This window comes from Letharia lupina (assembly GCF_014066315.1).
Source record: "Letharia lupina isolate WasteWater1 chromosome Unknown contig_16, whole genome shotgun sequence".
Classification (NCBI taxonomy): Eukaryota; Fungi; Ascomycota; class Lecanoromycetes; order Lecanorales; family Parmeliaceae; genus Letharia; species Letharia lupina.
Window position 1 is genome coordinate 293978 of NW_023502985.1, and position 12094 is coordinate 306071.

A 12094-nucleotide genomic window follows, 5' to 3' on the forward strand; every position below is an offset into this window, starting at 1 on the left:
GCGCGGGCTACGATGAACATCTGGGGTCAACGGTCAGGGTACCAGGCTTCTCCTCGTCTGGGGAAGCCCAATGACTAAGTCTTGCTGATGGACCGCTTCAGCCGATCAACCCGAGCACACAAGCAGTACTTCCATCGGTACGAGCTTCCAAATACAGGCTAAAACTGCCATTGCCACTGCCAGTGTAACGCTGAAGCAAATCGATGGACTCATTGCTCCTGTCTCATCTTTTCTTATAACATCACTCCTTCATAATGCATTCTGCCACACCTCTAACGTCGAGATCAATAATATCAAACCGGAGCGTTGATACTGTCAGGCCACTGAAAGTCATTTGTATTGGAGCCGGCGTATCAGGGATTCTTGCTGCAATCAATCTACCTCAGGTGGTACGAAAACTCGATCTCGTCATATATGACAAGAACGAGGAGCTGGGAGGAACATGGTTCGAGAACAAGTACCCTGGATGTGCTTGTGGTGAGTACTAAAGCTTCCAAATTCATGAGGCTACGGCTGATCGCGCCATAGATATACCCGCTCACTGCTACCAGCTGTCCTTCGAGTCCAATCCAGCATGGACTTCCTTTTACGCTAAAGCCCCCGAGATTTTGGAATACTGGAAGCGGGTGGCTGAGAAATACGACTGCCGCCAATACATGAAGCTGGGATACAAAGCGCTGGAGGCACGATGGAACGAAGGCGCAGCGAAGTGGAGAGTCAAGCTCGAAAATGTCAAGACGGGAGTAGTATTTGAGGATCAAGGAGATGCATTGATCACAGCCATTGGGGCCTTGAATGAGTGGAGATGGCCGCCAATCCCTGGGCTGCACGGCTTTGGAGGAAAGCTGTTACACAGCGCGGCGTGGGATGAAAGCTATGATTACAATGTGAACATCTCTCAAAAGTCCTTCAGTGCAAATTGCTGAAAACGTCAACAGGGCAAGCAAGTCGCCGTCATCGGAGCTGGATCGAGCGGCATCCAGATCGTGCCAAGCTTGCAACCAGAAGTGCAGCACCTCGATCACTACATCCGAGGACGAACTTGGATAGCTGGGACCTTCGCCAGAGGTGAGATTGAAAAGCGCCATGGCGCAGCTGGCAACTTTGATTTCACGGAAGAAGAGAAGGACGAATGGCGGAAGGATCCCGCTTCGTATCTAACCTTTCGCAAGAACATTGAAGCAGAACTCCAGGGCGGCCACAACGTCATTGTGCGTGGAAGCGACGCACAAAAAGATGCCCGTGAATATTTCACTCAATCGATGCGCGACCGCCTGGGCAAGAAGCCTGAAGTGGCCGACCATATACTGCCAGATTTTCCGCCTTTGTGCAAGCGCCTTACACCAGGCCCAGGTTACCTTGAAGCTTTAACTGCCGACAATGTCTCTGTCATTCCGACTTCAATCTCCCACGTCACATCGACTGGCATCGCCGCTTATGATGGCACCCACCGCCCGGTTGACGCAATCGTCTGTGCGACAGGTTTTGACACCAGCTTTTTAAATCGCTTTCCGGTCTATGGCATTAATGGCACTTCGCTAATTGACAGATGGAGCGAGCGTACATCAAGCTACCTCTCCATGATGGTTGACAGTTTTCCCAATTACTTCATGTCCGTCGGCCCCAATAGCGCTCTCGGCACCGGCAACTTCATCATGATCTTAGAACGCCAATCCACCTACTTCGCATCTTGCCTGGCTAAAATACAAACGCAAAACATCCTCAGCATGCAGCCCAAACCTAGCGCTGTCAATCGCTTCGCCAACTTCTGTGATGAGTACTTCAAGGGCACTGTCTTCAGCGAGGACTGTAGCAGTTGGTACAAGTCTGGCAAAGACGGCAGGGTGACAGCTTTATGGCCTGGTAGCAGCTTGCATGCTATCCAGGCCCTAGACCAGGTACGATGGGAGGACTTTGACTACGAGTACGTTGATGGCAACGAATTTGGCTGGTTTGGGGATGGTTGGAGCGAGCGTGATAGGAGCAATGAAATTTCGAAAACCTACTACTTAGATAGGCAGGGGATGTTGGATTGGCCTCTGGACAAGACCCAGGCAAGAAAGAATGGCCATGGTGCAATGAACGAGAATAAGGATGACTGATGAAATTCATCTTGCTGGGAGTAAGCTAGGAATTATATATATGGACCTCGTGCACATGCCCTTTACAACTCTGGCTTCTGAACTATTAACTTAGTGACAGCAAGGTCTAGCCATATCAAACACTTCCATTCCATCTTGTTTGGTGAGGCATCGTTTTTCGCCTTGGCGCCAAGTATCACTCTATGCAATACTAAGTGAATAACAGGTGCGCTAAGATAAGGCGCGTCTGTTCAAGTCGCGTCGTTGGACTCGTTGGGAACACTGCATTATCCGCAGCTACGCATAACCAGAGCCTGTACCATTGTATCTCTCAGCAGCCTCATCGGTAACCCAAGGTAGTCTGAGTATTTCGATTCAACATCAAATCCGATTGAGCTTGCATTTTGATATCTCCCTCAAAATGCCTATCCTCCAAGTCACACCAGAGAACAATCGTCAGCTTCAGAATATCGCCAACGCACTAGCAGCAGCAAAGAAAGTTGTTGTGTTCACAGGGGCCGGTATATCTACAAACTGTGGCATACCAGTAAGCTTGAAGCCGCCCCACTTCACCCATTATACTAATTACCGCTGTAGGACTTCCGCTCAGAAGAAGGACTCTACTCCCTCATAAAAGCCCAACGCGATGCTGTTCCCTTAGGCGCAATCTCTGGTCGTACGATAAGGAAATCCTCCAGCCCTCCCTCTCCCTCCACGAAGTCAAAGTCTATACCTCCCTCGATTCCCAATAACGTCAAAGGCAAAGACCTCTTCGACGCCCAGTTATGGAAGGATCCCATCAGCACCTCAGTCTTCTATACTTTCATCGCATCCCTCCGCCAGAAAATACACGAAGAAGTCAAGAAAGCCACATCTACTCATCGCTTCATAAAGACCCTACGAGACTCGCGGAAGTTGGTTAGATGCTACACGCAGAATATCGATGGGTTGGAGGCAATGGAAGGATTGAATACGGATATGACCCAGGGAAAGGGCAGTCGAACGCGGTTCACCAAGAAATCAATGGAGGGTCAGAGATTGCCATCACGGACGCAGCCGGGGGCTGACCTCGACGGTGGATGTGAAGTTGTGCAATTGCACGGGGACTTGAGAGTCTTGAGGTGTACGCTTTGCCAGCAGACATGCGAATGGGAAGACCGACATAGTACGCGGCTGCTTGCTGGAAAGGCTCCAACATGTCAGCTTTGTGCGGCGGCAAACCAGGATCGGCAGAATCGAGGGAAGCGCGGAACAAAGATTGGGTCCTTGAGGCCGAATATTGTGCTCTACGGAGAGGAACATCCATCGGCTGATGCCGTGGGAGACATTACTGCCTCAGATCTAAAAATGAAGCCGGATGTGTTGTTGATTTTGGGCACATCGCTCCATGTACATGGGCTTAAGACTATGGTCAGAGAGTTCGCTAAGGCTGTCCATGCGAGAGCTGGAGGGAAGGGGATGGTGATATTTATTAATCTGACAAAGCCCTCGGCAAGTGTATGGAAGGATGTACTGGACTATTGGGTGTCCATGGACTGCGACGCCTGGGTTCACTCGATGAGGAGGCATCGACCGGATATATTTCAGACACAACCAAGGCTGAGTATGCAGGTAATGAAGGCAAATGACAAGCAGATACCGAAGGCCGTCGCACATGGGATCGTGGCAGCCAAGCCGTCGAATGACAAAGAGAATTGGATGACTGGTTCCGTTTCCAGTCTACAGAAATCTACACAACCCCGAGTCCTCCTTACACCGAAGAAGAAAAAGCCTTTGGAGAACAGAAGTGCCCCAGCTGGGAAAGGTTCCCGATTCGGGTTACCATCATCGCCACAGAAGGACAGACTGATTCCAGACCACAGCTCCCAGCTCCTGGACCAGCTGGAAGAAGTTGCCTGCACTAAAAGTCTGGCCAAGCAGGAAGGCAGAACGGACGAAACCTCGCAGCTGCCGACTCCTCCGTCAACAGGTCACAGAGGATACAAGAGATCCCTAGCTCAAAACTACCAAGACATCTGTGAAACGCCGTCGAAGAAGAGGAGGAAGGAGAGCGTGGATGTGTGGCAGGATTAGAGTGAATAAATAAAAGTGGGAAAAGGGAAGGGAAAGAGAGTGTACCAAGACTATTGGCGTTGCATGGAGAGCAGTATCCTTTGCTTGGGAAGCAAAGCTCCACTGAAAAACCGTTGTTTCAAAACCTATGAACGTATCATAGCTTTGCATACCAGAAGAAATCATATCCTTACATCATCAGGATCATGCTCATGGCACACAACCTACACCACATCCCAATACACCCTTCAAGTGCCAGGAAGCTGACTCTCAGCACGAGCAATACACACGGTCATGTTCGCCTCAGCGACCAATCAAACACCCCTTTTCAAAAGTGGCGAAACCTACAAACCATGCGAGTCCACAATTACTCACACATACATAGGGATCGTTGCTACCGGAGCCCGGTCCTACCTCGGGCCAGCGGAAGAGTCACAGCACACCAGAACTCAGCATTCACCTCATGGACTCAATCCTTGAAGCCACAAGTGACTTTGTACAGCGCCGCCTTGTTTCATAGCCTTCGGCGTCGTCGATTTGTGATGTGTGTCTGGGATTCGGTCTCGTCCTTTTCGATACTGGTTTGATTCCGTTCCTATATCTCCTGGCGAGAATGAAGCTACGGCATCGGCAGCGAGTGAGAGAGTTGTTGTCCACGAGGGTGCTGAGACTGAGCGTTACAGCTGCTACGACTCGTCTGTGAATCCCGAAGAACGGCTCTCAGTGCCCGGGGAAAGAAACTCGGACACTTCCGATAAAAGTAAATCACGGCGAGTGGTGGAAAACACAATAGCGCCTCGACGTTACGTACGCACCTACCACATGCTTCCACGACCTCAAAGGTTTCGGTTTTGATGAGTCGTGGCTCACACCAAAGACAAGGCATCGGCGCTTTCATGGCCTCATGGTATGCTAGATATCATGGTTCCATTATAAAGGCGCTGAGGACCCGCGAGGAAGGCGATTGCGTTAGATCTTTGCATCATGGAACCTTGTCAATGATCTGTTTTAAGAACTTCACCTCTCACGCTTCGCTAGTCGTCAAGGTCTCGTCCCATCCCGAACAGCGGCAACAGCCTCAATGATGCTCTCGGTCTCCCCGTCCCCTGTCCAGATCTCCTGAATCTCCAGTCCGACACTCCCAAGTAGCTCCTTCCACTGAGCTTCCGTTCTCTCCATCCCGGCGACGATTGACATCATGTTGAAATCCGAGTGCGGTGGGAAAGGTCCACCGCCTCGGAGCGGAACGACGAGTTCGTTGATGAGTAGCCTAGACGTGCCGGGTGTCATGGCCGAGCTAGTATGTTGGAGGATGAGGCGTGCGAGGGGCTCAGGCCAGTCGTGGAGAATGTTGCGGAGGTAGTAGAATCGTGCGCCTGTTGAAGAAGGTGTTAGGCGACATTTGTTAGAAGACGATAGGCGAGAGAAAAAATGGGGATCTTGCGAGCATTCGGTGGAGATCAAGGAGTATGTTCAGGACAGGGAGAGTGCTCGCTGTAATTCATGGAAGAAGATATTGAGAAAACCTTACCAGTAACAGGCTGTGGCGTGAAGAAATCGTGCACCATCGCCTCCATTCCAGAGTCCGCTGAGACGTGATCGATTGTTTGTTGCCGGTCCTGAAGAATCATCCGACCCTTCAACGCCGGATATCGCTTCCGTAGCTCTCTGATCTCACTCCCAAGCGCTCCGCCGACATCGACGAAGAGGATTTCGTGCTCACTGTCACGAGGTTCGGCTAACAGCTTCTGCTCGAACGGGTAGAAGTCGAGCCAATAAGCGCGCCCCTCGCGCTGGGCAGTCATGAAGATATTGAAGTCGTTGAAGACTTTGGGATGGTTGGACCACCATTCGAACGCGTGCATGTCGGTTCGCAAGCCGACTTGGAGCCCGGTGTGGAGATGGTCTGTAGGGTTCTGGTAATTTGATTTGGCTAGGGTAGCAGGAAGGCTGGCCCAAGCGTGCACAAGACAGTCTATGCTGCAAGTTTTGGGTCAAATGTGGGACTGGAAAATGCCACAGCAGGTACATACAAGAATCCTGCGCCAGAGATACCTTTCGCCGTGGTAAAGGCCCTTGAGATCTTTGTCGCCACATATGTTTCTGGACCTGCCTCTGCAACTGCGTCAATGCTGGCTAGTAATCTAATAATTCGGCCTAGCAGCGTTGCGTCTGCCCCGGTCGCCCCTGCCAGTTGTTGAATACTCTTCGGTTCCTGGCTGTCAGCCAAGATCTTGAATATACCAAGATCAACAGCAAGGCGGATCGCGACCAAGTCTAGGGGCTAGTCCAAGCCATCGCATCAGCACCGAGCAGTTGCATTCGAAGGGAGACGTGGGCTCTTGTATGAAAAGGGCTCACAGAGTACACGATACGGTCAACAATATCCCCGGGACTCTCCAAAGCGACGCTCAGTCTGTTCAGATTCCGTCGTAGTTCCCTCGCGGCATCGGGGCTTAGAGCTTCCGATACTTCTTCAGGAGGAAGCTTACTTATTGTCTCAATTTGACGTGAAAGGGAGGAAAGGTTGACCTCCATGGTTGAACAGCGTTGGCATGTGATGAGAGGCTAGCCAAGCTTTTTGAGACACTGAGGTTAAAAGAGAGTCAGAAATCGTTTAGATCACCAGATTCCAAAGCTGACAGGTAATGGCGGTGATGATCTGGTGAGGCTTGCGACAAAATCCTCAGCTCATCAAGTAGGGTTACCTTATTGATGCATGGCTGACGCATGCTCCACATGCGCACACTAACGAGCCCCGCCATGCTTCCAGCCAATGATGACACTTCGGTTGGTAGGGTACTATTGGAAATGGTATGCACTCAATGGTCTCATATCAATGTAGAATGATTGTTCATTGTCATGTTCTATAAAGAAGTATGTAGTAAGGATGGAGGTGACTACCTATCTATGGTGTAAAGCCACGCTAAGGCTATTTGCTACCATAAGGCGTAGTTATAATATCTATTTGGAACTTAGTAGTGTGTAGAAATCCTAGCCTCCTATTGGCTGATTCCAACACTCCTATATAGTCCAAATGGTGGGCTGGAAACACTATTAGTTCCAACACTCCCACACAGTCCGAATTTGGGCTGCTCCCTATCCACTCTTCTTGAGTTCAATTTGGTTTATGAATGTGGTAAACTTGTTATTAGTAAGGGCCTTGATAAGCCCGTCCGCAGCTATTTCATTTATAGGAACCCATTTAAATGTGACTGCCCCCGTTTCCACTTGGTCCCGCACGAAATACTATTGGATATCAATGTACTTCGTGCGTGAGTAAAAGCGAGGGTTCTTTGTTAATGCTATGGCCCTCTAATTGTCTGCTTTGATTAGTACTAGTCTGCTAGGTAATTCAAAGCTAATATCTAATTCGCTTAAAAGTCTAGTTAACTAAATAGCTTTCTTTGCTGCCTAAGTCTGAGCTATATACTTAGCCTTATAAGATGATAGTGTAATGAATTATTGTTATTTAGATGTCTAATTAATTATCCCACCGTAGAGTAAGAATATATAGACTTTAAGAAATCGATGGGTCTCTTGGTCTGAGGTCTAATTAGTATCCGTATAGTCTTCCAATACATTAGTTGTCTTATATGTAATGCTATAAATTAATGTTTTCTTTAGGTAATGGATGACTCGTTTAACGGCTGTAATGTGTTTCGAATTGGGGTTATAATTATATCGAGAAAGAATTATAACGACAAAATAGATATCTGAATGAGTCTGAATCATGAGGTACATTATTAATTCCATCATTAATTGATACTCCTAAATAACTTCTGGTTTAATCTTATCGACCAGTTCCTCTTATAGTTGAGTGCTTACTATTATTAATATAGGGGTAGGTATATAGTTAGTTATATTAAATCGTGATAGTACCTTTCTTAGATATGTCGTTTGCGTAATTTAAACGATTCTCTCCCTTCGATTTCTCTAGATTTTTATATCTAAATAATATGAGTATAGCCCGAGATTGGTTATAGCGAATCGTTTATAAAGGTCTCGTTTAAATTTCGATATCAGTTTTGATTCTTTTGGATTAAAAATCTAAATATTATTTATATATACGCTAACAATGAGTTGTATTTTCTCATTAACAAAAAGTGAGTAATTAGATTTAGTTAGTTTGAATTCTTTAGATATAAGGAAGTTTTGTAAGATAAAGTATTATTCTCGTGGCGATTGCTTTAGACCATATAGTGCTCTAAGTAGTAGATATACTTTGTTATCTTTCTTCTCATACCCTTTAAACTGTTTCATATAGATGATTTCCTTTAGCAGTATATTAAAAAATGCGATAATAACATCTATTTACTTATAGTCTAAATCGTAATATGCTATAATTATAAATAGTATTTTAAATGATATAAACTTAATAACTAAGGTAAAGGTTTAGTCGTAATTAACGCCATAGATTTATTTAAAACCTCGAATTACCTAGTATACTTTATAGAGAATAGAGTTATTAAGTTTCTTCTTTATCTTATAGATTTATCTATTAATAAGAACTGGTATATCCTTCGTCCTCGGAATAAGCTTCCAAATATCTATTGTGGCAAAGGAATTCATTTATTTATTTATAATCTCTTTTTATTATTTAGTATAAGGGCTAGCTATTATCTAGTTATAGGTTAATGGCTCGAAATTATTAATCTTTGCAGTGGTCTATTAGCATCTTATATCAGTTATTTGTTAAACAATAACAGCGAGATCGAAGATGGGATCGAAGTTATGATGGTCTAGATCTTTATAACTCAGTATAGCTTGTCTATAGTATAGGCGTTTCAATTTAAGGGTCTTATTATACTTAATATAAATAATAGCTCTCTAGGCCTATATTTTAGTGTTACTCTATTTATTATTTAGAAGAATTTTCTGAAAAGGTATAGGAGTTCGTTTTAGTCGAGAATTATATATCGTATTAAGATATAGATCTGGGTAAACAATAGAGCTACCTCGAGGTATCTCTTCAACGTTATCGTCATTAGATTCTTCTGGGCCTATATTACTATCTTTTATATCTTCGGCTTCTTCGGTTTCTTCGATATTTCTATTAAAAAGGATATTTCTAATTTTATCCATATTAATAGGGCCCGCGTCGGTATTGACGACGGTCTTAGGTATATATTGATATACTGTAGAGTTATTCTCTATATTAAATATATCTATTATATCGTTACTAGTAGCCTTAACTAGCTAATAGCCGGTGTTTGAGATCGTAATAATTATTATTTATAATTCGTTAAAATCGATATAAAAGAATCGTTTTACTTACCGAGTGGCTGGATTCTATATCTGAAAGATATTTATATCTTCATAGTTAATCAGATAGCATTTCTTACTACGTTTATTGAGCTTCTTACGCTTTTCCTTAGATATATATATTTAAATAACGCAGTCGATGATCTTTATATATCCGAGGTATAGTTGTTCGTCTATCTATGCCTCGTATAGTGTTATGCTCTAAAGGCGGGTGATGGAACTTCTATTCTTTTAATATACTTTAATATAAAGTAGTTCTAATCACAAATAGTAGGATAACTTCAAGTTAAAAAGTATAACCCTTATCTTATTTATAATAATTCGATTTTATACCTCGCTAAGTCTATTTTGCTTAGGCGTGTAGAGTACGATAGGCTTCTATATGATTTCGGAGTTCTTAAAGTATTCTTTAAACTCACTATTAATAAATTCGGTACCATTATTTAAACGAACTATCTTGACCTTATAACCGGATTTATTTTCCATCTAAGTTTTCCAGTTATAGAATAACTTAAAGATCTCATTCTTATGCTTATACGTAAAGTATTAGGTTCGGAGGGTTACTTAATCGATTAGAAGTATATAGTACTTAACTCTATTGATGAATGATACGTTAAAAGGTTCTTCTAAGTTCATATAAATCTTATCGAGTTTTTCGAGTACCTTATATTATACTCTTCTTGAAATCTTTCGTATAGATTTGGTTTTAAAATAGGCCTTATATATTAGTTTAACTCGAGGTTTCTAAGTTAGTGTGATGCCCTTGCTTATGTTAATTAGTCTCTTAAGGTCCGCCTTATTTAGGTGTTTTATTCGACGATATTATAGCTCGATAGCTTTCTCGTTAAACATTAGGCTTATTGTTAAAATTCTTATATTCTTCTGAATAAATATCGAAACCTTGGTTATAGATTGTGAGATACTGAGAATATAGATATTATTTACCTTCGGTGCGCTATTAATAAGCTTGCTACTTTAAAGAATATAGTAGTTATTACTAAGAAAGGTGATTTTAAATTCTTTTTATATAACTTGACTAATCGAAAATAATTCGTATATAAGATTCGGAATATATAAGACTTTACTGATTTTTACGATGTTACTAGATTTATTCTATAATAATCATTTTATTTCGACTGTACCGCGGCCTTACATCTAAATAATAATTCTATTAGCTATTATAATACCTGCACGATATAACTAATAGTCGGTGAACTCGTTCTTATCGAAGAATATATGATTAGTATAATCTAAGTTCATTATTTATTCGTATATAGTAGTAGATTAATTATCTATATATACTATATAGGAGAGAAAGTGAGTTAAGGATTTATATAATAATTCGTTAATTATTTCGTTCTCTAAAGAATTAGATAGAGAATTAAGGATATTTTCAGCTTTTCAACTTATCTCATTATCTAATTTTGGGCTGGCGTCAAGCTAAGGTGTTAACTAATTCCCTACGTTCTCTTATAATTCTTGCGATTTAGCTATTTCGACTAAGAGATAATCGAGAGACTTAATTTCGAGCTCTTTGTTTATCACTTCTTCATCTAATTTAGATATTAAGCTGTTGGCTGGGTAGCCCTAATACTCTTCGTCTCTTATAGTATCCCCATTATCGATTATGGTGTAGACTATTACTGAAATGTGAGTGTAGTTTTAGTCTATGAAATCGTCCGGCCTATTGGTTGTATTGGTTATATTCGCTTTGGGCTTAGAGTTCGAATTGTTATTACTATTATTATTATTATTGTTATTTTAAAATCGATTAGATATCTTTTTATTATGAAGGGTTTAGTAGCTATATGATTAATGCCTCTTCTTGCTTTTATTTGGTAGTGGTGGGTACTTTGGACACTTAGATGCGTTACCTGATCTCTTGTAGTAGATACTATTCGGGTTATTTAACGAGGGATTAAAGTTGTAGTTGTTATTTCTATCGTTGTTTTTACTCCGGCCTTATTCTAAAGTATTATCCTTATATCCTAAATTGTTATTATCTCTAAAGGCCTTCTTATCCTCCTATTCCTTATAATATTTCTTTATAATAATAGTCATAGCTTATTCCTTATTATCTCGCTTAAGAAGATGATCTTCTTTATAAAGAAGTATGATAATTTTGTTAAAGTCTGATATATTATCAAGTTGTGTGATAAGACGGTATACGAAGTTCTTATACTTTTCGTTTAAATTGTTCAATAATAGGGTAACAAGGATTCATTTATCGATTAAAGCTCTTATACGCTTAAGGTTCTTAAATTTTATATATATATTAGTAATATAGATCTTAATCGAGTTATTATTATTAGTTATAATAATGTTTTATAGTTTCTATAACTTAATAAAGCGAAGTATAAATTCGAAGTCGATGTAGTTAGTTTAGAGTCTAATCTATCTTATTATAATTACCTCCTCATCTTCTATTACTTCGATTGATTTATTTTCACATATCGAGTAGATGAGTTTCGATGCTTGATTGTTAAGGTCCTTCTAGGCCTTTATCTCGATATTATAAGTTAAAATCTGCTAGTTAATAGGTCTCAATATGATATTTCTTATACGGTGGGTTTTATTAGCTAGTGTATCCGTGACAATAATTTTCTCTAATAGGTCGTCTGGAAATAGTATTGATCCTTATTTCACTACGTCCCATAGGCCATAGTACTTTAAGATACTCTTTATCTTCTTTAATC

General features: G+C 42.2%; 3 protein-coding genes across 3 annotated transcripts; 2 read left to right on the forward strand and 1 right to left on the reverse strand.

Moving 5' to 3' along the window:
• Positions 1 to 254: 254 nt before the first annotated feature.
• Positions 255 to 2102, forward strand: HO133_002898 (uncharacterized protein; the record flags this gene model as incomplete). The annotated part of the gene is made up of 3 exons (XM_037293823.1): positions 255 to 477; positions 529 to 887; positions 939 to 2102. The coding sequence occupies 3 exons, from the start codon at positions 255 to 257 to the stop codon at positions 2100 to 2102; spliced, it is 1746 nt and encodes a 581-aa protein (XP_037149901.1).
• A 400-nt stretch (positions 2103 to 2502) lies between these two features.
• On the forward strand, positions 2503 to 4154 carry HO133_002899 (uncharacterized protein; the record flags this gene model as incomplete). Its single annotated transcript, XM_037293824.1, has 2 exons — positions 2503 to 2628; positions 2679 to 4154. The coding sequence occupies 2 exons, from the start codon at positions 2503 to 2505 to the stop codon at positions 4152 to 4154; spliced, it is 1602 nt and encodes a 533-aa protein (XP_037149902.1).
• Positions 4155 to 5174: 1020 nt separating this feature from the next.
• On the reverse strand, positions 5175 to 6671 carry HO133_002900 (uncharacterized protein; the record flags this gene model as incomplete). The annotated part of the gene is made up of 4 exons (XM_037293825.1): positions 5175 to 5509; positions 5665 to 6113; positions 6167 to 6417; positions 6495 to 6671. The coding sequence occupies 4 exons, from the start codon at positions 6669 to 6671 to the stop codon at positions 5175 to 5177; spliced, it is 1212 nt and encodes a 403-aa protein (XP_037149903.1).
• Positions 6672 to 12094: the final 5423 nt, after the last annotated feature.